General features: G+C 41.1%; 1 protein-coding gene and 1 long non-coding RNA gene across 5 annotated transcripts in view; one reads left to right on the top strand and one right to left on the bottom strand.

Moving 5' to 3' along the window:
• Positions 1–1533, bottom strand: part of LOC143649470 (uncharacterized) — a 37681-nt gene extending 36148 nt beyond the window's left edge. For all 4 annotated transcript variants that reach the window (XR_013159030.1, XR_013159033.1, XR_013159023.1 and 1 more), the window contains exon 1: positions 1158–1533. This is a non-coding gene — a long non-coding RNA (uncharacterized LOC143649470). The remainder of the gene's footprint in view (positions 1–1157) is intronic.
• Positions 1–27939, top strand: part of POU6F2 (POU class 6 homeobox 2) — a 506010-nt gene that overhangs the window by 450220 nt on the left and 27851 nt on the right. The window contains exons 6-7 of the mRNA XM_077162553.1: positions 453–599; positions 26305–26511. Of these exons, the coding sequence (XP_077018668.1) occupies positions 453–599; positions 26305–26511 (354 nt within the window). The remainder of the gene's footprint in view (positions 1–452; positions 600–26304; positions 26512–27939) is intronic.

Here is a 27939-nt window from a genome sequence, read left to right as displayed (position 1 = left end):
CACGCCTCTCCCCATCCCCACCCTGTTTTAATCCCACATTCTGTCTGGTTAGCTCAAGAAAAGTAGACGTTACCTTATAGTTTTATTTACTCTCAAGGACAAAATCCAGTGACTTGAGAAATATCCCTCCCCCTGGGAAGACCCCAACAGCCTGCCTCAACCCTTAAAAATCAGGCCCACCCCTCCTGTGAGTCCCCAACTCCAGCTCCACAAAGCACCAGGTCGGTGGGGAATATGTTCCTTCCAGCCTTGCTTCCATCCTCCCCCAGACCCCAGAGCTTCAGAGGGAATAGGTCACCAGGGCGCCTGTAGCGGGTCCCGGGCCCTTTGCATGAGCCATTTGGTGCAAGAACACCACCACCACCCCCACCGCACCCCCAATGAATGTTGTATCCGTGTGCTGTGCCTGTGCCTCTTGGTGGTTTTCACCCTGATCTTTTCTCTCTTTGCAGCTGGTTAATAATCCACTAGCAAGTCAGGCTGCAGCGGCTGCAGCAGCAGCAGCCATGGGCTCCATAGCAAGCTCACAGGCCTTTGGCAATGCCCTCTCCAGTCTTCAGGGGGTCACAGGTCAACTAGTTACTAATGCACAAGGACAGGTGAGTGGGAGATGGAAACAAGAGTGCATTTTTATGGCAGATTGAACTCGGAAAGGAAATGAATTTCTTTTGCATGACAGTGATATGTAACTGCATCCGTTCGAGGCAAGTAAATAATGTTTACTAGCGATGTCAAGAATAGGAGAAGGGTTGGGAGCAAGATTTTTATTTTCCTTCCCCTAGAATGTCAAAGGTTTATTTTGTTTTTATTTCTATATGATGACTCATATTATGACTTTCATTGAAGAAGTTAAGTTTCATTACTGGGGCATTCGGTTTTGGTTTGTTTGTTTTTTTAAATAGTAAAACTTTAAAAATAAAATGTCAGTTTTGCCTTTTTACCCACTTTTTTTTAACTTGGATAATGGGGAAGAATGGTAAATTTCCTTCCCAAATGGCTGTAAGATTTCCAGGTTAGCCTTGATCAAGTTAGCCCATTTTCTGAATGTTGAATAAAATCTAGGAAGGGAAAGTGACAGGAGAGGATTGATGAAGTTCTGTAAAAGCGACAAAGGAAAAAAAAAAGGACAAGTGAAAGGGAAGCCAATTGCAAGTCACCTGCATCTCCTCAGCCTCTTGCCCATTTTCATGAAGCTCATTCCTTTAGCCTCTTGTACACTTGTGAATTTACTCCATCTATCAGCGCCAGTAAAAGTCCCGCATCACATGACCAGTGCTGTCTATTCCCTGCTAATGTGCCCAGGTCACCAAGGCACTAAGGAAGCTTCAGGAGAGGGCAGCTCCCTCTTTAAGATCCCAATAAACCTCAAAGCTATATGAAAAGCAAACGAGTTCAAGGTGATGACATTAGGGACCCTCTCCTCTCAAGGCCTTACACAGAGCTCAGCCTCTGTGGTCAGGAGAGTCAGTTCTCAAATTTTGCTGATAATTGTGATGTAACACAAGGGGAAAATACCTTGTATCCTTGCAGTGGTCTTTCTTCCCAGGGTTGTTTACCTGGCAGTGTGCTTACATGCTCCCTGCCTGCACCGCTCTGTGCAGAAACGGAATTACAGTGCCTTGAACCCCATTTTTATTTTACATAAAGAGTAAACAAAGATGCATTATAAGCTAAACTGTCTGCATCTATGCCCCAGGGGGAAAAAAAGCTGACCTTGTTATATTTACTGGGCGGGTGCAGGATTGTCCCGTCAGAACCCCATGGGCTGAACGATGGAGCTTGTCAGAGAGAGGCCCTGTGTAATGAATCATCTTATCACAGGTGCACACCACACATATTAAAGGAGGGTGGTATGGATGCTGTGCCCTCTACAGTAACCTTTCAATGTCTGCTTTAACCCTTGTTCCAATCCCTTTTCATCAAAGGATCATTTTATGCAGCCAGCTCTAAATGGAGGCTCTCAAAAGCCTATTAAGAGGTCTGGAGGGATGGGGTATCCATATACAGGAAAAGTTGGCTATCCGTGTAATTCACACTCGATCAGGTCAGTCCAGAAAGCTGTTTTGAAGAGCTATGCCCAAGAACAGAACACCCTGCTTCGCTTTTCCCAGGTGATTAGCCATCGAGTTGCAAATGTAAGGACTCAAGTTAGAAACAATATTCACTGATGGGCATTACCCCCTAATTTTTCTGTTCCAGCATCCAAGTAAATGTACTATGCCCCACCACTTGAGCATTTATAATAGGGAATATGCTTTGTTATTTAAAAGGAATTATTAGGAGTGTATTCTTCTGATGATTTAATGGCTAATTGTCTTGCCAGTTACAAATCTATCCCCTTCACAAGGGATAGAGTTACAACCTCTTCTTTATTGACCTTTGCCAGTCAGCAACCCTGAGGATAGCTCTCCAACCCATAAATATCCATAAGACAATCAGCTTTCCAAGTAGCAGCTTGATTGGTACCATGCACATATTGAATAAGAGTTGATTTTACTTTAAAAACTTTTATCTTAGAACCTGTGTGATTATAGTTTACTTGATACTATACATACACCTCCTAAAGTGGAAAAAATGTGCATTTGCAGAGAAATCATTAATGCCCACTCATGAAGTCATGTATGAGAGATTATTGTAAGTCTAGTGTTTTTCTTGTTTTTTTTTTTTTTGAAGGATATGCCCTAATTTAAATTTTTTTAAGTTTTATACACACACCATACAACTACACCTAGTTTTAAACCATGTGCCTAATGGCATAAAGAAGAGTCCAAGATTTAAAATACATTTTCAGTAGAGGAATTGGCTATATTCATGGTAGCATTAATTTTTCTTTTAATCTTTGGAAAGTGAACATAATCATCTTCCCAGAAAACAGTGCAGGCCCTGCTTCTGTTAGTACAAAGATGTTTGTTTGAGCCTTATGTAGTAACAGTGAGCACATATGGTCAAATTACACCAAAAAGAGAAAGGCAAAAATGATTTGCTTTATATGTTGGGTCATATGTATGGTATGAGTGCATGCATGTGAGTGTGCCTTTAGCTTGTATTAATGCTGTTCAAAAGATGTGAATGCATTAATTAGCCTTCCTCAAAATGCTGTGTGAGCTAAGATTGCCACATCCAGCCTGTATTCAGTTCCTTAAAGAAACTCACAGAGATTTCCCAGAAAAGGTACCTAAGAGAAGACTCATCATATTTAGAGAGTCTTTCATTTGAGGTCTTGACATCAGCTATTCTTCAAACCTGAGAGTGCACCTTACCCAGAACCCAGGGGTAATAACAGTACAATCTAAACCTAAGTTTGAAAAGCAGGTTTTACTCTGCTGGCAATTTGGCAAGGCTGGGTCTGTTGAGAAGTCATCAAGCAGAGGCTTTCTAGTATCAAAATGCCCTGATCTTTCCTCTCTATCTGCTGAGATTCTTTGGTTACCTGGGAACAAAGGCCAGATGGCCTGTATTTAAGAGCTCTGACTTGGAATTCACGCCTTTCTGCCAGTGGGTTTAGGCCCCACCCCTTTCTAGTCTTATGAGGTTCCACAGCAACTTGAAGTTCAGTGGAATCTACATGAGAAGGCCAGTCAACAAACCGCTTCCGCAGTGCATATAGCCTGCCTGCGGAGGCTCTCGCTCTACAGGACAGGGGTTCCAGGTTGGCCTCCCCATCAGGGAACACACCCCTGCCTTCAGCTCTGGGCCTTCAGTGCTCAACAGAAAGAAAGCCCATCACCTGAGACTTGCAGTTTTGTTTCCCTGTTTTGGAATCTGTTTCCTTTGACTGGATCTCAGTAAGTTTAAAGAGGTGGGGGATCTCAATATATTTAAGGATTGTGTTTTTCAATTCCCTTGTTTTTTCCAATGAGTGGCTATAAACAAATATGGAAGAAAAACTTCAATTGTGTTTAGACCTTTCTGACCCTATCCATTCATTTGCAGTTAATTCATAGGGTGGACACTGTTCAGTAGAGCCCCTGTGACTAATTTTGACAGAAATACTACATTCTAAAGCCCAAAGTACATAACTTCCCCCAAGGATGTTAAAGTGTTTTAAAATTATATCATACCTGACTTTGCTCTGAAAGCAAAGCAAGTGTCCTGCTGGTATTTAGTGATCATGGATTTGCCAAATTAGCTGAATAACAGTCAGTCTTATTTTAAAAATAGTCTTGAAATTGCTAAAGTCTGTGGCACTGCTGAGAGCATCTTAGTTCTCTTTACTTACCTGCTCAGTGGCTCAGGCATTTATGGAGGTAACCAATGGAATGAGCACTGGCTATAGAATTGTATGAACCTCAGGTCTGCCGATTACAAGCTCTGTGACCTTGAACAAATTACTTGAGCTCTCTGAGCCTCAGTTTTTGCCAACTATAAAATGAGAAAAACAAAATCTAAGCTCCAAGATTATGAAGATTATTTTAGTTTGTTAGGGTTGCTGTGACAAAACCGCAAAACTCGTTGGCTTAAATGATTGGAATTTATTTTCTCAAAGTTTAGGAGGCTAGAAATCCAACATCAAGACTCCATGCCTTCTGCTGGAGTCTGTAGCATTCTGATGATGGCTCAATCTCTGTCTCTGTCACATGGTAATCTGTCTTCTTGGTCTCCTCCTGTGGCTTTCTACGGGTGTGTCTGATTTCCTCTGCTTATAAGGACTTCAGCCACATTGGATTAAAGTCCACCCTATTCAGTTTAGTCATACCTTAACTAATAATGTATTCAGAAACACTATTTACAGATGGTATATATCCATAAGACCAGGGATTGGGACTTGAATACGTCTTTTTGGTAGATATGATTCAATCCCCAACAAAGATTAAATGAGATAATGTGTGAAACAAGCCTACCATAACACCCGAGTATAGATAAAAACATAATAAATGGTTGCCATAATCATCATCATATCATTGTCATTGTTAAAAAGCTTTGTTCTAGTATTTTCTGGAAGCCTGTGTTTGGTTTGAATATACAGCAAGAGGCAGGAGAGTATACAGGCAAATGGAATGGGCTCAGGAGCAATACTGCGACTCACGAGCAGTGAGTCCTTGGACAATTTCCTTACCTTCTCTGTGCCTCAATTTCCTCATCTGAAAAATGAGATAATGATAGCATCAACCTTGCAGGAATAAATGAGTTAATTAATGTAAAGTGCCTGGAACTGGGTCAGGCACATAGTTATCACTGAATAAACACTGTCTGTTGTCATGAATCAAGATGGATATGTGTCTTAAGTTCATACCCGGGCACAAAAGCCCATGGTAAGGGCTGTGTGTTTACGTGAGGAGTTTGCAAATGTGGAGAATCTTAGTAGTAGAACAATCAGTTATTTTAGGAAAAGTTCATCATTAACCTGGATAGCTCAGTGAGGGAGTGGGGGTGAAGGGTATGTGTTGTATGTTTGTATGTGTGTTATGTGTTTGCATGTGTGTGTATGTGTTTGTGTGTGTGTTCCTAGCACTCATTCAGTGGATATGTTCAGGATTTGGCAAGTAGATTTACCATCGATTTGTTCAGCAATAGAATTGGCTTTCCTTGTGCCCCTGGCAATATCTCCTTATTGGCATTATTGCAGAAAAGTAAAAGCAAATGAAATTTTATTTTGTCCTGGGGCCAAAGAAAGCATTTTACATTTTAACTGAAGCTCAGAATATTTCCTGATGAAATAAGTCCCTGACCACTGTGAAATTTCCTTAAGTGGCAGCAAGTAAAGTCAGTCTCCCCCTTTGTTCTTTAAAGAGCTAGTCAAGTATAATACTTATATCACCTAAACAACATAATTTTTAATATATAAGAAGAATAAAAATTAAAGAAATTTACCCATTCAGATTACCCAAGAATACATACATCAGTATATGATGAATGATGAAGGAGGAAACAGAGCTGATTTGATGAGGCAGAAGGATTTTGCTGCAGCAGTAAGGGGTAGGGGTTACTTCCTGAAATGATCACAAGGCCATTTGTGATCACAAGTATCTACTGATACTAACAGAAGTCCAGACATGGTAGCTTAGAGGTTGCAGAAATGGCTGATCATGACTTGCCTCCACTGACAGGGAGCGTCGGGCTGCAGAGGGAAGGTTGGAGAAAGAGGTGTACCACACCACTATGTACACACCAGTGGCATAAACTTTTAAAAGTGGTTTAAAACACATGGGTGAGCATTGAAGAAACATAATGCTTATATGGGAATGTCCCTCTGAATTATAACAATAAGCAAAATAATGTCACTAGAAGACAACAGAGTGGCTAAAAGCATGGGCTTTGGGGCAAATAAATCTGATTCAAACACAAACGCTGTCATTTTCTGGCTGTGTGGCCTTGGATTAGTTATATAACTTTTCTGCATCTCCGTTTTCCTTATCAGGGATTACTAAAACATATATTTGTTGTGGGGTTCAATGTGATAATAGCAGAAAAAGTGCTTAGCACAGTGCCTGATAGGTCTTAGGCATTTAATAAATTATAGCTTTTCTATTTGGGTGACAAGCCAACAATTGACCCTGAACTATGGGTTGTTAAAGGAATTTAACGCATAATTTAAATAGAAAGATGAGAATCTTCTAGAGCAAATCACTACAAGGTGAACCAAGAAAAGTTACAATAAACCCAAATCTCAGCCAAAGGACTAAGACATAATGAATTTATTCAATAAACATTTATCAAGCCCCTTTTAGGCATTTTATTAGGTGTACTTAGGTGAAATAAAGTTATAGGTGCCCACATTTGAAAACTATTTTTAAACCCTGTGTAAAAGACAGAAACAATGTATACCTCTGACAATGCCACTGAAGCAAAAGAGATGCATTAGAAATACCCAGATAAGCCTGTTGACTAGGAATTCAAGAAGCTTCACATATACTCTTTTCTTTTCTTTTTTGCATGGGCAGGCACTGGGAATCAAACCCAGGTCTCTGGCATGGCAGGCAAGAATTCTGCCACTGAGCCACTGTCACACTGCCCTTTTTTTTTTTCTTTCATATATACTCTTTTACTTCATTTTTAATAGTGAAACACATAAAATATATAGAAAGCTACAAAAAATATATACAAAGACATCCCTATTCTAACCACCTATAAGTAACAGTGATTAACATTTTTCCATATTAGCTTCTGTTCTCTTGTTTATTTTGAAAAGACATAAATATTACAGATACAGCTAAGGCCTTACTACTCTCCTCTCCCATTCCTTCTCCCTCCTTTCCCATGGAAACTATGATAAAATTGGTGATATTTTTACATACAAGTTTTGTATTTTTACTACAAAAGATTGGTTGAAAAAGCCACTTGCAAAATGATGCATAGAGAATTATATCATTTTTAAATATTTAAAAAACTAACCAATACATTATTTGGACATTTTGCAGATGTTTTGTTGGAAATTCAGGTATTGATGTCTTCATGCTTTCTCCCAAATATTCTGAAGAGAGAAGTCTGTGTAATATGTTTAACTAATGGTTTTGGACCTTTGGGCCTTGTTATCTAAACCAAAATTGAAGAAAGCCTGACAAAAGATTTTATTTTCTCTTTTGCAAATGGCATTATATAAAGTTTTTAAATGGCATAAAAATGAAATGCCATTTTGTGAAATCTATATTAAATTGTTCTTGAAAAAGGATAACGTTTTTTAAATCAGCTCTTTCTAGAGAGTGGAAAATATATGTTCATGGGGTTCGTAACATTGTATGAATTTCACCCTGGCTTCATCCAAGTTGTAAAGATAAAACAATAACAACAATAAACAACCTCATTCTTTCTACTAACATATCAAATTTCCCCTATGAGGCCAGTTGAAGGGTTTATTTCCCCATTTCAGAAAAGGCTAGTGCATTAAAGCAGTTTTTCCCTAAGTATGCACCTTCAAAGAATGAGCCCCCCAAGATGCTCCACAAACACGGGCTTCCCAGGTCAGGAAACACGCGAGGGTTCCGTGTCCTGCCGAGAAGTGACTCCTGCGATTCATAAATATGAATGGAGCCCGGCCAGGTGCTAGGCGGCGGGGCTGGCCTGTAAGCCAGACACAGAGCTTCCACACCAGCAAAAACCCCTGTCACTTTTTTAACCCGGCTCTTCCCAGACTTACTGCCCACGGAGCATCCCATACAATTTATGTCTGCAGAGCACGCTTTAGGAAACGCAGCGCTAAAGCTGTTCGCCTTCCTTCCGATCCACGTTTTTTCAATGTAAAATAATGATTTATATTAGGAAAGAACCGCATACGGGAGGCTTCTGCTTTACCAGACCGGGGCTCTGTGGGGAAGTCTGTTTGTCCTGCTGCTTTGAGTACAGTCGCCTCCACATCATGTTTGCAGAAATAAGGTATCCTAAACTGTTCTGAAACGAGGGCAAATAAAATGCGTGGCAGCCCCTGGGCCCCTCTTTGGACCGACGCGATCTTTGGAGCTATTAAATCTGCAATTATGACGAGCGACAGAGGAGAGCGGGCCTGGGTGGTGGCGTCTGACGCGGGGCAGCGCGCTCTGGTCCGGGTTATTCTGAAGGTGCGGCCCACGTGCGCGCGCTCGGCCTCTCCGCGGTAAATGGTGCTAACGAGTCCTGATGGCTCCCGTGCTCCTCACTGGCCTCTCCGCGGGCCGCGCAGTGATTGCGGTGAGGATGGATTTGATGGGATGCTTTCCTTCTGCAGAGGCTCAGCTGCTGACACTCAGGGACGTAATCAGGTCACAGAGCCGGTCAGCGCCATCAGCAGCAGCGCGGCGCTGTCCCTCATTATTACCGCAAATTGTTCAGCCCAGACCGTCGCTGCCCTGCCAGAGGTCGCCTCTCCCTTCCTCTCCCTCTCTCCCTCTATCCTCCCTCCCACTCCTGAAAGGAAAGGGTTAATCGCATTAGGGTCATCAGCCCAAAGAGCTGGTCGATTTAAAGAATTGAAAATAAAGCACCCTCTGAAATCTTTCTTTCTACCCGCCTCCCCTTCCCCCAGCAAAGCCCAGTACCACCTGTCGTGTGATTTAAGGGGGCCAGGCAGGAGTATACAATACAATCCAAATTGGGGGATCACCTGAAGATTGCATCACAGAGGACCAAGATCCCTCTTACCAAAAACAGAACTGTCTTGATGCCATACTTTTTTCTTTGACAGCTGCAACTTCTTTTTTTCTTTAAACTTATTTCTCATCCCGGAATATGTCTTCTTCCTGGAAGTGGAGAGGTGCTTTCTTGTGTAGTCTGCTGGATTAAGACTGTTGGCAGTGGGTAGGAGGGATCACAACTAATGGGAGAACTTAACTAATAGCTATCACTGTAAACAGGTGATAAGTTAAAAAACACCCTTTCCAAATGGAGTGCGCCTCCGGGGCTATTCTGACTTCTCCCATCTTTGTCTCTTGAGTAAGTTTGCCTTCCAGTTAGCACAACCTTATGACAAAATAATATCACTAACCAGTGTTCATGTGGTTCATTTCAGTGTGCAAAGTTCTTTAACCATTTTATTTCTTGGAGGAGCACTAGGTTTTAGCTTCAGGCTGAGTGATTTCTAGGAAAGAGTAATAAAAATGATACCTCCCAACAACTGAGTCTCCACCATGGGAATGAAGTGAGGACTTGGCTAGTATCATCTAAGATGCTGGGAGGAGCGCTTCATAGCAGGTTTGACTATCCCCGTTGCACCGATGAGCTAATAGCCAAGCCAAGAATCAAGGGAATCCCTTAGATGACTCCTCTAGCAAAGTGGCAGAATTGAGATTAAAGCCCGAAATCTATGTCCCTCCTCCAGTACCACCCTGACCCTCCAGATTTCAAAGACCTAGTTTCATTCCCTGGATACTCCATAGACACGTCACGAACTCTAGAACCTTCATTGCTCCATCTACAAATGGGAACTATAATTCTTGCCTTATCAACCTCACAAAATTCTTGTAAAGTGACACACATGCACACACACACACACACACATACTTGAAGACTGTAAAGAGTTGTAAAGCTTGTCAATAAATATAGGGTATTTTTATTTATATAATCACCATTATTATTTTTGCTGATTAAAGGAATTGCATAGGTAGGCTCAGGGGAGTCCCCAAAGCAATGAGGTTGTCTTGAAAAGTCAGCCTCAGTTCTCCACTTCCATTTTGACAGAAGCAACTTCAAGGCATAGGTCTCATACTTTCCAGCAAGGCATCCCAGCACAAGAAAGAAGTGCATACTGGAAGCTTTATATGGGTGCTCACCAAAGTGAGTCTATCCAAGCTAAATAGGAAACTCTACCCCAGTGTAGTAGTTCCGTACAGCAAAATGAGTTTAGAATTGTCTGAACTCCCAAAGTGACAAGGCCACATACGTTTCTAAATCCTTCCCTTTGGGAGTTGCCCTTTTAATGAGATAAGCCCTTCAAAATAAAAGTGCTATTGTATTTTAAGTCAAAGGAACCACTGATTTTAAAGTATACCATCAATTGAACAATTGATTAATTACTGAATAATAATTGAAACTGTTTTAGGAGAGGAGAAAATACCACCACATTAAATAAACATTATTATATAGAGGTAGCCTAGCCTAATTTCATGAGTGTCAAGATGGGGAAAAATAATGGAGATTTTGTTACTGAGGAAATATATTATCTACCTAGAAAATAGCCTTAGCCAAGCCCAGTATCAGAAAGACTACACTGGATTGTTGAGGATGGCCTCTTTTTAGTATTTAACATTAACTAAAAAGCCAGGGATGGGGATGGAGGTTATTTATGTGTCAGTTTTTCCAGCTGGAAAATGAAAATGAAACATGATTGGGTCTGGGGATAAGGAAAGGGAGAAAGTAGTGAATTTTGACTTAATATCCCTAGAGCAATGTCAGCTCTTTCTGAAAATAATTTTTATGATTAAGCACAGTACTGTTAGGGAGAGGAGACATTAAATTCACACGTGACTTAGACTCAATATCCAAATCGACATACCTCGCACTATTTACTACACTATTTGCTCCAAAATGCACCCAACTTTCATCTTGGCCCATGAGGTGATGACATGATACATATCTTAAAAAGTATGCATCGTATCAGCAACTCATGGGCCAATAAGAAAGAAATGGGAAATAGATCAGACATAGGTAGGAATGAAAAGTCACAGCTGAGAACAGTGAAAGGAGTTGGGTTCAAGTTCAAGTGTAAAGACGTAGGTTGTTTTGCATGATCCAGTTAAAGTTAATGTAAAAACCACAGGACACTACTCCAACTTGCTATCCATCCCATCAACTAGCCATGTCCACCTTGTAAAAATCACAAGGCTAGTAGATCCTGAGAAAATGTCATAAAGGTGGAGAGTTCAGAATATGATAGTTCAGATGGGATACAACATTATATTTAGAGGTAAATAATATCAAGCTAATCACATACAGACACACAAAAAGAAAATGTTACACATTCCTTAGATATGATGTTTGCTAATAAATCTTCACAATAATCCAATTTTATCAGAATAACAGTGGTGAACAGTGCAGATGTCCATATGCTCACATGGAAGATGCCCAGGATAAACAAAACAAAACAAAACATGGCCTTTAAAATCAGAAATATTTTAAAATTTAAAATAGAGTGTCTGAATCCTAACTCCATCCCCAAGCCGCTCTGTGGTCCCAGGCAAGGCACATAATCTTACTTGGCTATAGCTTTCTCATCCGTTAAAATGCATCAATACCTTCCTCTCAAGGTCCTTAGGGAAATTAGTATTAATAGCAATAATAAAATTAATCAACTGCTGCCATTTATTGAATTACTTTCTATGTGCCAGAGACCATGCTTAGCGCTTGTCTCTCAGACTATTTCATTCTATCTTTCCCACAACCATGAGATAAATGTTTATCTCCATTTTACAGATATATAAACTTCCCAAGAATATCCAGGTGGAAATGGTAGGATGCAAACATACTATAGCCTGAAATTGGAGATTGCTTGTAATCACTGTGCTCTAAGAATAATTTTTAATTATTTGTATTGTTCACCAATGTATCTCAAGTGCTTAGAATAACACCTGGGACAAAGAGAGCACTTTATGACATTTGAGGACTGAATGAATAAATAGAGTATTTATTCATATAAACTAATATGCCATTTGATGAGTATTTTGCATTAATTCATCATTTCATCTCATTCTCATAGTGATCTTATGTGGTGGGCACTATTATCTTTAATTTCCAGAAGCTCTGAAAAAGTAACCATCTTTCCAGAGCCACAGACTTTAGTAAGTGATAGAGCCTGGCTGTGAGTCCAAATCTAGCTGCTTCAAAGTCCAGCCTCCCACTGAGCAAAGCTGTTTTCAGAACTATGTATGTAAGAGCCTAACACAGTGACTGCCATATAGCAGACATTCCATAAATACGGTGCTCTCCTGCCCGTATATATTTTAATCCACTTGGGGTGGCTGATCTAAAATAGGATCTATTTAATATATCAAAATTCTAACTTGAATACTTTTGAGTGGGCCAACCACCATTACTGTATTTGATGAAAATAGCCATTGCCTATTTATTTTTTTCACTTTTTTAGCCACTGACATTTCAGGATTACTATAAGGAGTAGAAATAATACGGCATTTTATCTGCTTGGCATGGTGTCCGACACATAGTATGAGCCAAGCAAGTCCTGTCTTTCCCACCTGTTCCCCTGACTACAGCTGTCTTGAAATCCATACTCCCTCCAGCAAAATGTTGATTTTGAGTCTGCAGCGCCCACCCCACTGGTACTAAACGACCTTGTTTTTTCCAGATGCTAAGCAGCACAAGAATGGTTGAAGTCTAGTCTGCCTCTATAATACATGGCTATGTGGTTGCTGGAGACAGTAACATTCACTTTTCCTCCATAACAAAACATTATACTTTAATCAGAAGGCAGAGCCGCAGAGGTATTCCCTGCGAGGTTCATTTCACCACCGTTGGTTTCCTCTACTGCCCTAGAATAAAGACGTATCCTTCTCCCTTCAATAAATCAGCAAGCAATGTAAGCCAGCTATCCCAGATGACCAAAAGGAAGAAATGAGATATGTATGCTAGAAAAACAAAAATCGGTTTTAAATTCTCATTGAATTTGAAGAATTGATTGCAAGTTAAAAACGGAAACCTATGACAGTCTTCTCAGTATCACTGGATTATCAAAAACAAAACAAAAAACTTCAGTTTTTTAACATAAAGGGGAATACCCTTAAGAAAAAGGATACTTTCATCATTGTTTAAAAGGATGATACATAAATTATACAGATGAGCATAAAGGAGAGTGACATAGCATGCTATTCAGGATTCTGAGAACTCATTTTGATTCTCTGAAATCACCAAAGTGTATACATTTGAAATATTTTAAAAAGTAGAGCTTCTACCCCTCTCAGTTCACATGGAAATAAGAAAGTAGAAATGGGACAATATCCATGGTTTTTGCATACCCGGACTTGTTCCTACAGTCCAGAACCTGGATGAATCAAACAGTACTCACAAACCACATCTGATACTACAAACATTGCTAAAAATGGCCCAGGATATTTAGAAAAGATAAGCAGATTTATTTCTTATACTTGAGTTATAGAGTAAATGGATGGCTTTGTGATTAAATATCTCAATTGTTCCTGAGTAAATGGGTGGCTTTGTGATTAAATATCTCAATTGTTCCTCAGTATAAGTATTACTATGCCAACTTTTCCATTATTTAATAACACAAGTTTTTATTTGATAATATGTAGTCTGTGAATGGTTAATCTGGAAAAATTGTGAAACATGTCCCTGATAAGTTGTACTTCTAAAATAACCCTTGAAATTAAAAACCCCAAAAATCATGCTATTGGCATAAATTATAAATTATTCCGCTTAGAGCAGGCCCATCAGAAAATCATTACATTTGTGGTTTATTAGCAGTGATAAATTGCTTTTCCTAGGGACCAAATATGAAGTAGCAGAGTAGGTAAGCATATTTCATTTTTTGGGACATTTAAAGAAGGAACCAAAAAACTGTGAAAAACCACAACTGGAAGATTGCTTCTGGCCCTCTTAGATTATCAAAAACTTCCGATGGTTATGGATAAGGGTGCAGATTGGTCACCTATAAAAATGTTGATGCAATTTTATGGGAAAAACTCATCAGCATAATTCTAATGAGTTATGGTCTTTGTTGTGAGAAATGAGAAATTCTGTGGTCTCACCCTAAAGAACATTTAAAAAAAAAAACATTACTAGCAGGAAATTGAAAAAGTAATATATGTTAGAGTGATGAGGACAACTTTTTTCTGATTGAATAGACAGATAAATATTGCATGCGAGTATCAAAATACATTTAATTTTGCAACAACAATGGATATTCTCTTCATAAAATGCATATGAATCATCTTGGACTCATGAAACTCAGTGGTGATAAATAGATGCATCTGTAATGATATTTGGAGTGACTTTGTTCTCCACCCTTTTTTTTCTTAGAGGTTTGTTTTGCTGTTTATACTAATTTAAATTCAGCTTTACAGCCTGAATGCGCTTACTGAGTATAAATGCTGCATTAGGTGATGCTAAATACATGCAGAACTTTCTTGAGCAATTGCCAAACATTTCCATTACCAATTCTGCTAACTCCTCCAAAGAATTTAGAATATTGCAAATCGTGGGTAGCAGATTTAGGATATTTCATTATGGTTACTGTAGATTTTTTTCCTCTCATCTGGGAAGAAAAATAAAATAAATAGTTCATAGGCCCAGGGTTTCATTTAGGGATATTTACTAAAGCTCCTAAGGACCAAAAATGAGTCAAACTAAAAGATGTTCTCCCAAGCAATAAATAACTTTAATCTTATTGAGTCACTTAATCTGGCATCAACAGGCAGAAGCAAAAATACTTCCCCAAGTTCTAGGTTTGTTTTTTGTTCTGGTTGGTTTCTTTTTTCCCTGCTTGAATTAAAACTTAAAACCTTAGGTAAAGCCAAGTAAAGGCTTACAAAGTTGGTGTGTCTGCAAATGATGACTTCACCACAGTTGGGATTCTCTTTTGAAGGGGAAAAAAATGTTTTAACAACTCCACAGTGTTGGCAGCTGCATAGAAAATGAAAAGTATTCCTACTTTAATTTGTAGTCATTGGGAAAAGGGGAAAAAGACACTCTTAAGAATTTTTCTGTTTTCCGGTACATAGAACATTCTCAAACTTTCTATTTGACAAATGTAATGAAAATGTAAAACCACTGAAGAGAACTGGAAATGGAAGCATTCGATCTTATTTACAAATATTTTCATTTCCTATCACTGAAAATAAAGTGAGAAGCTACAAATTGAAACCAAGGCCACAATAGCTTGAGGGAATTTGCTTTTGTATAAGACATTATATTTGCCCTTCTTGCAAATAAATATAGGTTGAAATATCCATTTATTCTTATTCCAATTTGGATTCTATAGATAGAAAAATTAAAACATATGCCTAGATGAAGGGAGGGAAGGTTTCATGAGAGTGTGGTGGAACCGAGCCATCGTTTACAGGTAAATCCATATGGACTTGTCCATGGGCACAGTGGTTATAACTGTGGTATGTTTGCTGAGAAGAAGTGTTGTTAGGTAGTAAGCTAAGAGCATTTCCCTGCCTTGTGCCTGCCATTTCTACTCTCCAGTGGGAAACTGGTGGCTTAATTATGTCCTTGGGGACTCAGAGGTCCCAATGGATCCTCACCTGTGCCCATAAAGCCACCCAGTTCTGATGGCTACCTGCCTTCTGCTGGCATTTCAGCCTTCTTCTTTTTGACAACCAGAGTGATTTAAAAACAGATTTTAAGGTAGGTGGATATTTCCCAGACTCCCAAAATCTAGAAGAGTGCCTGAAACATATTAGACACTCAATAAATATATGAATGCAGTAATCAATTTTCAATAATGTTGGCCTTCTTGACTGAGTTAAGTAATAACTATCACTCTTCAGGAGTAAAGAACCTATTTTAAGTAAGAGTCAACTCAGCTGTCCACTGTTACATCTGAGCATGGCTGCAGAGAGGATCTAAGTCATTGCCAATTGCAGTAGTTTCCCAAGAGAGGAAAGGAGCCTACAGAACTCTTATAAAATGCAGCTTAATGTAAATGATTGCCCGCTTGACTGCTCTGACTACTAGGTTGTCTAGGCTTTCTTCTTCATTGTCAGTTGCTGGTGCCATATAATAGCAAGATTTATAGAATACTCCCTCCCCTACCAAAAAAAGGCAGGAGATAGAAGTGGACATTCAAGAATTCAAATATTTGGGTATTTTCCCAGTCTTCTACAATGGGGCTGGCATGATCAGAACCCAGCCCAGTGCTGGATATATACAGCAGGCCCTCTGAAAGCATTGACTCAGTGCGTGCATGCATGAATGAGAGTGAGTGGATATGTCAGTGATCAACTTGTGCATGAATAAAACAACACTCAGTTTGGAAACCTTTACAGAATAAAGTAGAGGGGTTCAGACAATTGACTGGATTTTTCCAGACTAAATGAAAGAGGTTTATATTTGCTTTTGCTAGAATTATGTACACAGTTACCTCAATCCTCCACTCCTGACAATGAAAGCACTGCCACTATGTCTGTTAGATATCTATAGAAGCATACTTTTAGTATGTAAAGCATTCATATTTGTACAAAGATAACCAAGCTCATGTACTCAAAACTTTTGAGTCTATGATAACCATAAGCAATAAATTTTGAAGGGAAAGGCTGTCAAATTCTCCCTCTATTCCCGAAGGAATCCCTCCAAATTCTACCTCCCTTGGCCGAGTAGAATTGCTTACAGAGCTGAGTCTTGCTTATTTGGCCCCAATTTTGCTCAAGAAAGCTCCAAGTAGCACTTGTAAAATTGACTGTCCCCTCTTCTGTCTTCCTCCATCCACCTCCTAGTTGAGTAAAAGATTGCAGAGCAGTGGAAGGAAAGCAGCGCTGCAGAGAAGTCAAGAACCCTTAAATAATCCAGAATGCATAGTAGTATACAATTTAGATACAATTTTAAAACTTGTCTTGATGACTGGAACCATTTCCCGGACAATGGTCTCTGCTCACCAGTTATTGCAATTGCAGGCCAGTCATTGCAATTGCAGATAGTTGCCATAACACCTCACTTCATTTAAATCTCAATGTAGTATTTTGTGTAAAATGAATTTAATCATTGGATTATCTTCTGGATCAAAATTTTTGCCTATCATTGTTATCTTAATCCTTGAGTGGGAGCCCAAATAAGAGACAATAGCAAATCTCACAACTGCAGAAAAATATGGAAGAACATATTACAAGTGTATCTTGAAATTAAATTAAATCAAAAAGTAACCCCGGCCTCTGGAGGGCAGAGGGTGCCTGATTCAGTTGTAGTAGTGGGAACTGTAGACGGCTCAGCATGGGGCGGTGACTGCTAACTTCATTTTGCCAACGGACCCGGGAAAGATTCAAATCCAATAAGAACGATCATGATATCAATTGAGTTGACTCTTCCCTGGGAGGCCTGTCAGTTCCCTGAGACCGGGTGCTGCTTTAGCGAGGGTGGCGGCTAATGGGCTGTATGAGCAGGGTCCTATGAGCCAATTGTTCTAGAAAAGCACCTCTGAGAATGACAACAGCCACCCTGTCTTACATCATTTAGATGTACCAGGCTCCTCTCAACCTGGTCTCACCATTTGTAATTGGAAAACAAAGACATGCACATCAGATCTCTTCTTTCCCAACAATTAGACCAATAAAACTACCATAAGTTTGGGGGTGGTCTTCTATAAATGATGAGAGGAAATGTAAACCCACAAAAGCACATTTGATTATGCTTGATAAATATTGCTGATTAATAATGAGAATGATCTAGCTAACATAACTGTCTAACAGTCGGGTCAAATTTTTCTAGGTTCTTCTGACTTCTCCTCGGGTATCTCCATGCTGTTCTCCCTGGGTGGCTACCAGCTTTCGCTGCTTATAATTTTAACATTTTCAAAAGCTTCAAGTACATGTTTAATCGCTGAAATGGCAGCAATCCATTTTAGAAATAGCCGCAACTATCTATTAGAAATAAACCAGATTCATAGTTTATGGAGAAATGTGTATCCTGCTCAAATTTTAAGTTTTCTAATGCTGGTTAGTTTTTGAATTTTCTCTTTTCTTCCGTGCCTCCTTCTTGTCTTTCTTTTCTATTTCTCAAGCATTCTTAGTTGTCAACGTCCTGACCTTGTGACCCATGAAATCTCCTTTTTTAGTATTGTTGACCTTAATATTCAAGAGGAGGACAGTCTCCATTGCTGTCTGTTTTTAAAAATACAGATAGCAATGACTTAGAAAATACACCTTCACTAATAGGGCACGTTTAATTTATGCAAGCTAGTTAATTAGAGACCCAAATGGTAAAATTACATCTAAGAATAAAGCATTAGTAAATTAATCTCACACTTCACCCTCTCAGACATGCTATGGCACAATACCCTAGAAGGGGGGACACTAGGAAGAATTACAAGTTCAGATTTCCAAACCTGGTGATTTTGTGATTATCAGCCTCCCCAGTCCCACTCCAGACCCCTCCCCATGTAAGTGGGAAAACAGGACATTACTGGCACTCAGAGGGTATAACCATCAAAGCAACTTTATTTTTGTCTCCCACTGCCCCTTCTCAGTGGCGATGGTCCTTCCACTGTCCCGTCACTTACCCGGCCACACTTAGGTAATAACAGAGTCTTCTGTGGTCACTTTAAATTGCAAGTGATGGGTTCAGTGTCCTGACAATAATCAAAACTTAAAAACCTAAGTTAAAGGTCACTCCTCCCATCACCATCGCTACCAGCCCCAGCTGGGACCTCTTTCTTGCTGCTGGCTCCTGTGAGAAAGGGTGGTGTGGTCTCTCTCTTTTTCCCTGTTTGAATGATTGTCCCCTTAACCAGCTTGCAAATCCTGTTTCTGATCAGGTCAGGTTGAAGTGGAGTGAGAAGAAAAAGGGGAGGATAAGAATCATCCCACTTTACTAAACTGTGGTAAGGTGGCTTCATGCTTTCTGGGCCAGCAGGCAGTCAAGCCAACTCTTGGGGCACTTTCATGAGTTCTTTTAAGGCCTAGTTGGGACATTCTAACTCTTCCTATGCTGTGGGCGATGGGTTTGGTTTTGTTTTCTCTCAGCTGTTCACTTCCCTCTCAGGACTGATTTTCTTGCTGTGCACCCCACAAAGCTCTCTCTGTGTTAGTGTCCCAGTGCTCTTTTCCCACGGGGTCCTCTGGGACAGGATGTTCAATGGCTCAGACCCATCCTGTTGAGTCTAGAGAAACGCTCACCCCACTCACCCCCGCTATGACTGCTAATGCAGTGAGTTTGAAATCTCTTTCTCTCTTCCTCCCTCTTCTTCTTCCTTACCCTGCATTTCTCTCTCCTCTACCCATAGCTCAAAAGCCATAGCCTCTCACCTTTCAATTTTTTGGTGTAAGTCCCCCAAATGTGATGGGACATTCCTTATTCAGCCACTTTCATTTAGTGTGAGGTGAGGAGAAAGCTCCCACACCCCACTCTGGAGGTAAGGAGGACTCACGGAGTTTTAAAAATTCTCCCTCTGTGTTCATCCTCATTGTAGATGCCAGACTTCTGAAATTATCTAACTGGTTATCAGAACCTCTTTTGTAAATTCTGCATCTGATCTAGTACCTTCTTTAGAATGCAGTATGTATCAAATCCTCATGCCTCCATGCAAACTTCCAAGTTAGCATGCCATTTCAGAACAAGCAAAACTGCTGTTTACTGTTTTTCATGCAAGCTGTTTTCATGCTGAGATTAGAACATTCAGGAGAATTCAGAAGCACCTTTACAACTCAGTGCATATGCCTGGGAGTTACCATACAAGCATAGGAGCAAAAGGAAGTTATGAATAAACATTTATTGAGCACCTATTTTGTAGGTAAATCACTTATTGAACACTTATTTGATAGGTGCTGGGTGCTTTGCACACATTCTCTTATTTAGTCCTCACAATAACCTTATGAGCTATTTCCATTTTACAGATGAACAGATTGAAGTTCTAGGAGATGAAATAATTCACCCACTCCTTCCCACTTAACAAGTGGCAAAGCATGAACTTGAACCCAGCCCTCTGATTCCAAAGCAGTGGAAAATTTCTTTCCTCTACATACATCTTAAACTCAATTAAGGGTGCATGGGTGGTTCAGTGGCAGAATGCTTGCCTTCCATGTGGGAGACCTGGGTTCAATTCCCGGACCATGCACCCAAAAAAAAAAAAAAAAATCAAGAAGAATTATCTTTTAAAAAAAGAAGCTCTTATGGGTAGGGATTGCTTTTATTTTGCTATTAGTGTTTTTAGAGTCTCAGATTTCATGCATATTTTTCTCACAATGTGCCAAAAAGTGGCATTTCAAAGATGCTGGTACCTCCAATTCTTTATTCTGTCTGTGTGAGTGTGTTTATAAAGTTGAGATCAGGCAGTAGAGCACCCAACAGGGAGCCTGATGTTAACCAGCAATGGAAAACATTGAGTGGTGGGTATTCCAAGGTTGGAGTAGTTATAGATTCCCATAACATAAGCATTAAAATGTGCACTTTAAAAAGTTCTTTCTCAGGTGGTGCAGTGGTGACTCAGTGGCAAAATTCTTGCCTGCTATGCTGGTTCGATTCCCGGTGCCTGCCCATGCAAAAAAAAAAAAAGTTCTTTCATGTTGATCCTTAAAGAAATATGTGTCATCCATTTCTTGCAAGTTGGTCGAGGGTAATTTGTCTCATGTCCCAGGCTTTGGTGATGCCATCCTCAGACATTCTGCTATCTCCTGGCCCCATGCCTGTGCCAGACATAATGAACCGATTCTGGTACTATATCTTGCTACACCCTGGAGCCTTCAGAGTTCCAGGAAGCTATAGTCAACTGATTGGTGTTGCTTGCAAGATTAAGCCTATTTGTCCTTAGTTTTGTGTCTTCCTTCAGTTGAACCCTTTCATCTGCTTATCTTCCTGGCATTACGTTCTCTGATTTGCATTCTTTGCTAAAGCCCCTCCTAATATTCACATTTCTCTTACTCCCCATCTTGGACATATACAAGAAGGTGCTAGATTGTGTCTTGGAAAAATTAATTGTCTTTAGGAATAACCCTAACCCTTCTGGAATAGACATCCTAAGCAGAGCTGCTAAAATGACTCTGAGTAACCTTTAACCTTAAACCTGGAAACACAGTGATCTTAGAATGAATGGGTTGAATAAAGAAGACAAAATCATCATTTGGAGGAAGAAAAAGAGTGGCCGTGGCCAGACCAGAAAGAAGGCAGAGGTGATTGGCCATTTCCCTCTCGTGACCACTCACCTCCAGTTCCCTGGGTCTTAAATGCTATAAACTCTTTGTTCAAGAATGGACAAGGTGCTGCTAGTGTTAACAAAAGCCAGAAAGTGCTGAGGTTACACAAATATTTGAGAAAGAATTGTCTCTGCTGATAGATTGAAAGACCCGAGGAAATCACTGATTTACAGTGTTGGTTGGTTTCCTTTTCTTAAAGATACGTGCAAAAAAATTACTTGTCAATTTGACATCTGCAACCACTTTCTCCATAGTAGAGTTTATCAGCATGTCATACACTATTACAGCATGTGACCCAACAGATGGCATGTCTAGATGCCCTGGGCTTCTGTGATACCACCCTCAGACAACTGCTGATGACATCTATGTGTTGGCAGTGAATAAATTCAGGGCACTTTACCTTCCATCAGTCTCAATTCATCCCTACTGAATATCTCAGCTAGACCAAGGCCCATAAGGACATTGTGATGATAACCTTGTGACCCAAATGAATTCTGTGGCCCATTGCTGGGGCTTGCTAAAATCTCAAAAGGATTTTTATGATGGCTTAAATTATAATAACCTCTAAATTAATGGTTATCACATTTATGTGTAAGCCACCCAAATTCTTATGGGAATAAAGATCTTTTAAATGTGCATGCTAATGAACACTAGTAGTCATTTCCATGCTCTTTTTTTTTTTAGTTGCTTTTACAATGTGTTTATCCTCCATCATGGTTTATGCTCTTAACTCATCTAAAGAAAGAGAGGGATGGATACAAGCTGCAACAACCAAACAGGTCCCCTGTTGGAGAGGCCCAGGATGCTTTTAGGTCACAAATTATCATTACAATACCAATATGGGCCTCAGCTGGGTTAAACCATTCATCAAAGATGAATCACAAGTGTTAGAGAGTCAGGAAAAGACATACAGGATCATTACAAACGATGCCTGGGCTATTTGCTGTGGGATTGATGGGGCAATAACTTCACTCAAAATTTTCTAATGTTGCAGCCTAAGCATGTGGTAGGCAGTGCTTTCTGAATTGAAGTGGAAGTCAACAAATCAAGCAACCCCTATGTCCGGGATTCATTGAAGCATTTGCTTCATACTTGAATGACTACAATAGCATCCTACTACTGATCTCCTGGGCTACAGTTTCTCACCACTTCAGTCCATTCTATCCACCATGGACATATTCACATACTGAAATGGCTTCATTCCAGCAGCAACATTTCCCCTTCAAAAAGCATTCATTGAAACCCCTTGGGCTGGATGGAATTGATCCTTCCAGGCTGACCTGTACTACTGTCTCAAACCTCACTTGCATCCAATCTAATCAACACCCTGCCCCCTCCCCCAACCCCCCCCCCCCCCCCCCCATAATTCTCTCCTCTGAGCTAGACTCTTGTTGGGAAGGGTTTCTCTGCCTTACCAAACTCCAGTCAACCTCCAAGACCCTGGTCAGCATTCAGTATTTCTTCTGTGAAATGTTTCCTAGCCATCCCCACTTTCCTTCTTCTGAAATCACTCATTCATTCCCAGTATTCTTTTGAGCACCCTCCACATGGGTATAGAGAATTTTATCGCACAATCATTGTCACTCATTTGATGCTGCTCATTTCCTCCTTCAGATTAAATAGCCTCTGATGTGCTTATCACCCCCTCCCCTCCCCGACTGCATCTTCTTGGCGCCCTCCACATCTCACAATAAAATGCCTGGTATAGGAAGAGTCTGCAGCCACTAAGCTGCTCTGCCAGAGTCCATAACATTTTAGGAGAGCTTGTATTTACATTGTGAATTCCATGGCTTGGGCAGAAGTCATAGCCTAATTTACTTGTTTGCTCAGCAACATGTCCTGCCATCAGAACTTCCCTTGGCAGTAAATCCCTAGTTTCAGGAGTCAGGAACACAAACTCCAAAGGCCATTTTTAGAACTCAACTCTTTTCAGAAGCACCCTCCTTCTACTTTGGCCTCAAATTAGCAAGCCCCTAAAGCCTTGACAAAAAATTTCCCAATTTAGTTGAAATATGTGGAGATGCAAATACTTCTCTTGAATATCAAAGGCCTTTAATTTGAACTATGACTGCCACAGGCTAAATTGCAGCTTTTCACGAGTACCAAGGGTTTTAGTCCTTTCCTACCTTAACTCTTCTCTTGTCCTTTTTGCTATCTCTTTGAAGTCAAAGTCTATGGAGGAGTTTTGATGAGATCTGTAGAAGTGCTAAGTGGAATAAGAGTCAGCCTCAGGAAAACTGGCACATCATAAAATTTTTAGACAACACAGTGTGTGATCATCTCTACCCTTCAATGAATGGAAGCAAATTAAAACCAGCATATTATAGAGCATTAGGGAATATTACAAAATTCCCCACAATGCATTGCCAAGTTTTGACATGCCAAGATGCTGACAGCAGCTCAACTGAAAAGGAAACAAAAATGAGAAATGCATAATTTCACAGAGGCTTCCTTACTATAGAATCTCACCTGATCCTGCCCTCATACTCACAGACTCTCCTTATAGAAAGGATCGTCTAGTAATTCCTTTACAGATTTATCTGGATCTGACATTAGTGTTGTCCCGTCCCAGACAAACAATGCAAAAACCTATAAAGAAGAGAAAAGATGTTGAGGAGAGACATAAGCAGAACCTTGTTTTTGTAATGTCACAGCACAGTTAGGGAAAGGCTGGTGAGCCACTGGTGGTTGCCTTTCTTCTTCTTTCAGCCCAGAAAGCAGGCAGAGCATCTCATTACCCAGGAGGCGAGCACAGACTCATGTCAATCACCGAGCACAGTGCATCTCGTCAGCACAAATGTGTGCTGTGACTGCCGTGTGCCATGTCCCACTCTGAACCATGTTCTCAGGCTACTTGCTCACGCCAGCTCCTTAACCATGCTGAAATTGGCCTAAAATAGAAGCCACTACCCTGCCCCGTAAATGAATCCAGATTCCATGGGCTTTCAACTCTTTTAACCATGCTGAAATTGGCCTAAAATAGAAGCCACTACCCTGCCCCGTAAATGAATCCAGATTCCATGGGCTTTCAACTCTAGTCAAAGAGATGGAGCTCAGTTAGGAAGGCCTAAGAAAGTGGGGAAGCCAGAGTGAGAGGACTGATGGTCGAGTTTGCATAGTGCACTCGGCATGTGTGGAAAGAGGAATTCTCCAGGGCAGGCACAGGAGGGAAGCTTGCTCTCCAAGCCTCTCTTACTTGCCTGCAGGGTCAGAGTAACCCAGCCTTTGAATCCTGAGCTGTTAGTGCAAGACCACTCATCAATAAAGTACTTATGAGCCATCATCCATTGTTGTGGACTCCCCCTGACCTCACTTGAGCTGATGGGACATGTTCATTGTCAATACTGCTGAACGGACATTCCCTGCTGGCTATGAGAGGGCTACAAACCCCCCAAGGGACTGCTGACCACTCTCTCAGTAATTACTTGACCTTTATCAGCATCCATTGACAACTGCCATTGATACTTGATATTCACACAACTCCTCCATTACTGCCATCCCACAGGGGCTTTTGTGGAAGCAACTGCCAAGTGAGGAAGGGGGCAATTTCAATTGCAAGATCTTTCTTCGCTGGACAGTGTGCTCTGGTGGTTCTCCTGGGTTCCCAGTGCATCTGATAGCTGAATGATGGCTGAGTCTAGAAAACATTCATTCATTCATTTTTTCAAAAGATATTTATTAAGAAATTATGCTCTAGGTCTTGTTTGGGGTACAGGGAGAGCAGAAAATGCAATCATTTATAAACTCAATCTAGTGGGAGATTGCACATAGGATTGCAGTGCCTTTTCTAAGAGCCAGCCCCTTCCATTTTCCTTCATGTGATGGGAGCCAGGTGACAAAATGGAAAAGCAAGCATTTAAGAATCAAGCAGACCCAGACTCCAGTTTCAGCTCTGTCTTGGTGCCCCTAGGCTTTGTTACTTCCCTGAACATCTGCAAGGCTGCCCTGGAAGAAGGCCAGCAAAGCAGAGCTGCTTGCCCATCCTGTGAGGTATGGAGGGAAATGAGCGTCCACACAGCCGGCTCCATGACTCCCAATCTGGGGAGTTCCCGGACATTTGGAAACATAGATGACATGTTAATTTCTTACAGATTAAATTTGTCCCTGATGATGTATGTATATTGGTCTTAAGTTTCCAGGATTTACAGACACCATGTACATTTGCTGCCCTATTCTTTCTCTTAGCACAGTCATGGGGTCTAACTAGACCCTTCTCCTGATGGACCATGTGATCCATTCATTGAGGCCAGAGGTTCCTGGAGAACAAAGAAGAGCCCTTACTGCCACCTGCCTGGGGCACAGGAGCTCTGGACCTCTAACCTGTAGGCCCCCATTTAAAACACATCATTTAAAATGGACATTTTTTTTTTCTGATTTCAGTCCTCAGTAGTCATTTCACCTCTATTTTAAATGCTTCAAACATTTGCTTACAGTCCCAACTCTCCCCCTGGGTTCCTTGACAAACGTTATACAAGGAGTAGCTGGAATGGCTGAGATTGGAATCCCATCTTTCTGAATCCAGAACCTGGATTCTCAACCCCCAGGAGACAAGACCTCTAATCTTGCTGGGTTGTCAGATGCACTTCCGGGGAGCTGACCATGACACTGAGAGAAGAGCAGAACGTGTGTGATGGATGGAAGGAACAGAGGAGAACAGGGCCTGGGTACTGGCTGGGCTCGAGGATTGCTCTGTTCAGGGTGCGTGGAGCGCCCTGTGTGGGAGCCATGCGGCTCCGGGGTGGATGAGGGCCCAAGGAGCCCGACCTCTGGCTGGTTCCAAGAAAGAAGAGGTATCTGTGCTTCCCATAGAAATCAGACGTCTTTGCCATCCTCGGTGCTTTATTTTAATTTTTAAAAGTGTGTTTCCTTCCCTCACATGAGCTCAGGCCTTGTGGGCTTCTCTTCTCCACATACCCTCATCTGCTGCCACTTTGTTCCGCACGCCTCTGCCCGGGTCTGCTTGCAGATTCCGTGCTCAGCATCGGGTGGCGTCGTCCTGCCGAGTCCGGAGCGCCGACCCGGCTTGGGACGCACGGGCAGGCGGGGAGCAGGGCGCGCGCCTCACCTCTGGGTGGGTCTCTTGCAGATCATCGGGGCCATCCCGCTGATGCCTAACGCCGGGCCCTCGAGCCAGGCAGCGAGCAGCGGTCAGGGCCTTCAAGTGCAGCCCATCACGCCCCAGCTCCTGACTAACGCCCAGGGCCAGATCATCGCCACGGTCATCGGGAACCAGGTCCTGCCAGTGATCAACACCCAGGGCATCACGCTCTCGCCCCTCAAGCCCGGCCAGCAGGTAAACCTCCGCCCGCAGTGCCGCCGCCGCCACCCCACTCCCTTCTAATGCTTGGTCTCAACCAAGGAGGAGAAATGTTTTAATTACACAACGTTTAATCCCATAAATCTTAACCTAGGGACACTTACAAAAAGGCAGGAAGTTTTGTTTTTCCTTCTTAGTGAATACGTGTGATAACCAAATGGTTCCCTAATCTAAAAATATAAACATGTTAAATTATACACAGAGTGGGGGGCTCAGTATTCTGTAGGGATGTGTTCTTATTTGTCTACTCTGGTGACACTCAATTTTCAGACTGTTTTATGCTGAGGTCAAGAAGAAGCCAAAACCATTTAAGCTGTACCTTTAAATGAATATATATATAATGAGATCCCATTTTGATGTTGCTGAGGTAGCTGCTTACAAATTAGGAAATGAAAAATATAAAGTTCTGTTGGTTTGGATTTCACTGATACCCTAAAGAGCCAGTTCATTTTTTTTTTTCATTCAAATATTAACTGAGTGCTTCCTATGGGTTATGCTAGAAACTGGGTGCATAGCACTGAAGAGGAAAGACAGAGTCCCTAACCTGATGGAATGTCAGGTTAACTGGTTCATTCAACAAATATTTTTTGGTAACCCACTGCATACCAGGCCCCTGCTAAATGCTAAGACACAGGAACAAAAGAGAAACACTTCTGATTTTAAGAAGCTCGTGGTCTTATGGGGACACTGATAAATGAACAGAGCCCTCATTGGACAATAAAGCAGAGTCTCCTAACAGGACAGGGGTGTACAGTTTTGCATGGGGTAACTAATTCGGCTCAAAGAGTTTATTTTTTAAGAGAAGTCTTAGGTTTAGAGAAAATCATACAGAAAACACAGAGTTCCCATATACCTCTATTAACATCTTACATTCGCATGGTACTTTTGCTGCAGTTGATGAAAGAATATTATTATAGTTGTACTGTTAACTATAGCCCATAGCTTACATTAGGCTTCATTGTTCGTGTTATATAGTCCTAAGGTTTTATTTTTTCTTAATTTTTATTCTAGTAACATATATACAACCAAAAAGTTCCCCTTTTAACCATATGCAAATATATCATTCAGTGCTGTTACGTTCACAGTGTTGTGCTGCCGTGACCACCACCCATCATCAAAACTTTTCCATCACCTCAAAGAGAAACTCTGTACAATTTAAGCATTACCTCCCCATTCCCTATCCCACCTCAGCCTAGTTCACAAAGTTTTGAGTCTTCAGGCCTAGAAGCCAAGTCTTGATGGATAAGTAAGAGTTAGCCAGGTAAAGAAGAGGCGATGGGAACATTCCAGTCAATGGGAACAGCAGGTACAAGGGCCAGGGCCATGTGGAAAGGGATGGAGTATTGACAAACGGGAAAAGGGTTCATAGGATTGGAGCATGGAGGGAGTCTGAGGACAGTCATG

Source organism: Tamandua tetradactyla, chromosome 1 (genome assembly GCF_023851605.1).
Source record: "Tamandua tetradactyla isolate mTamTet1 chromosome 1, mTamTet1.pri, whole genome shotgun sequence".
NCBI classification, from domain to species: Eukaryota; Metazoa; Chordata; class Mammalia; order Pilosa; family Myrmecophagidae; genus Tamandua; species Tamandua tetradactyla.
Note: the sequence above shows the minus strand (reverse complement) of the source record. Positions and strands in the feature narration are given on the sequence as shown.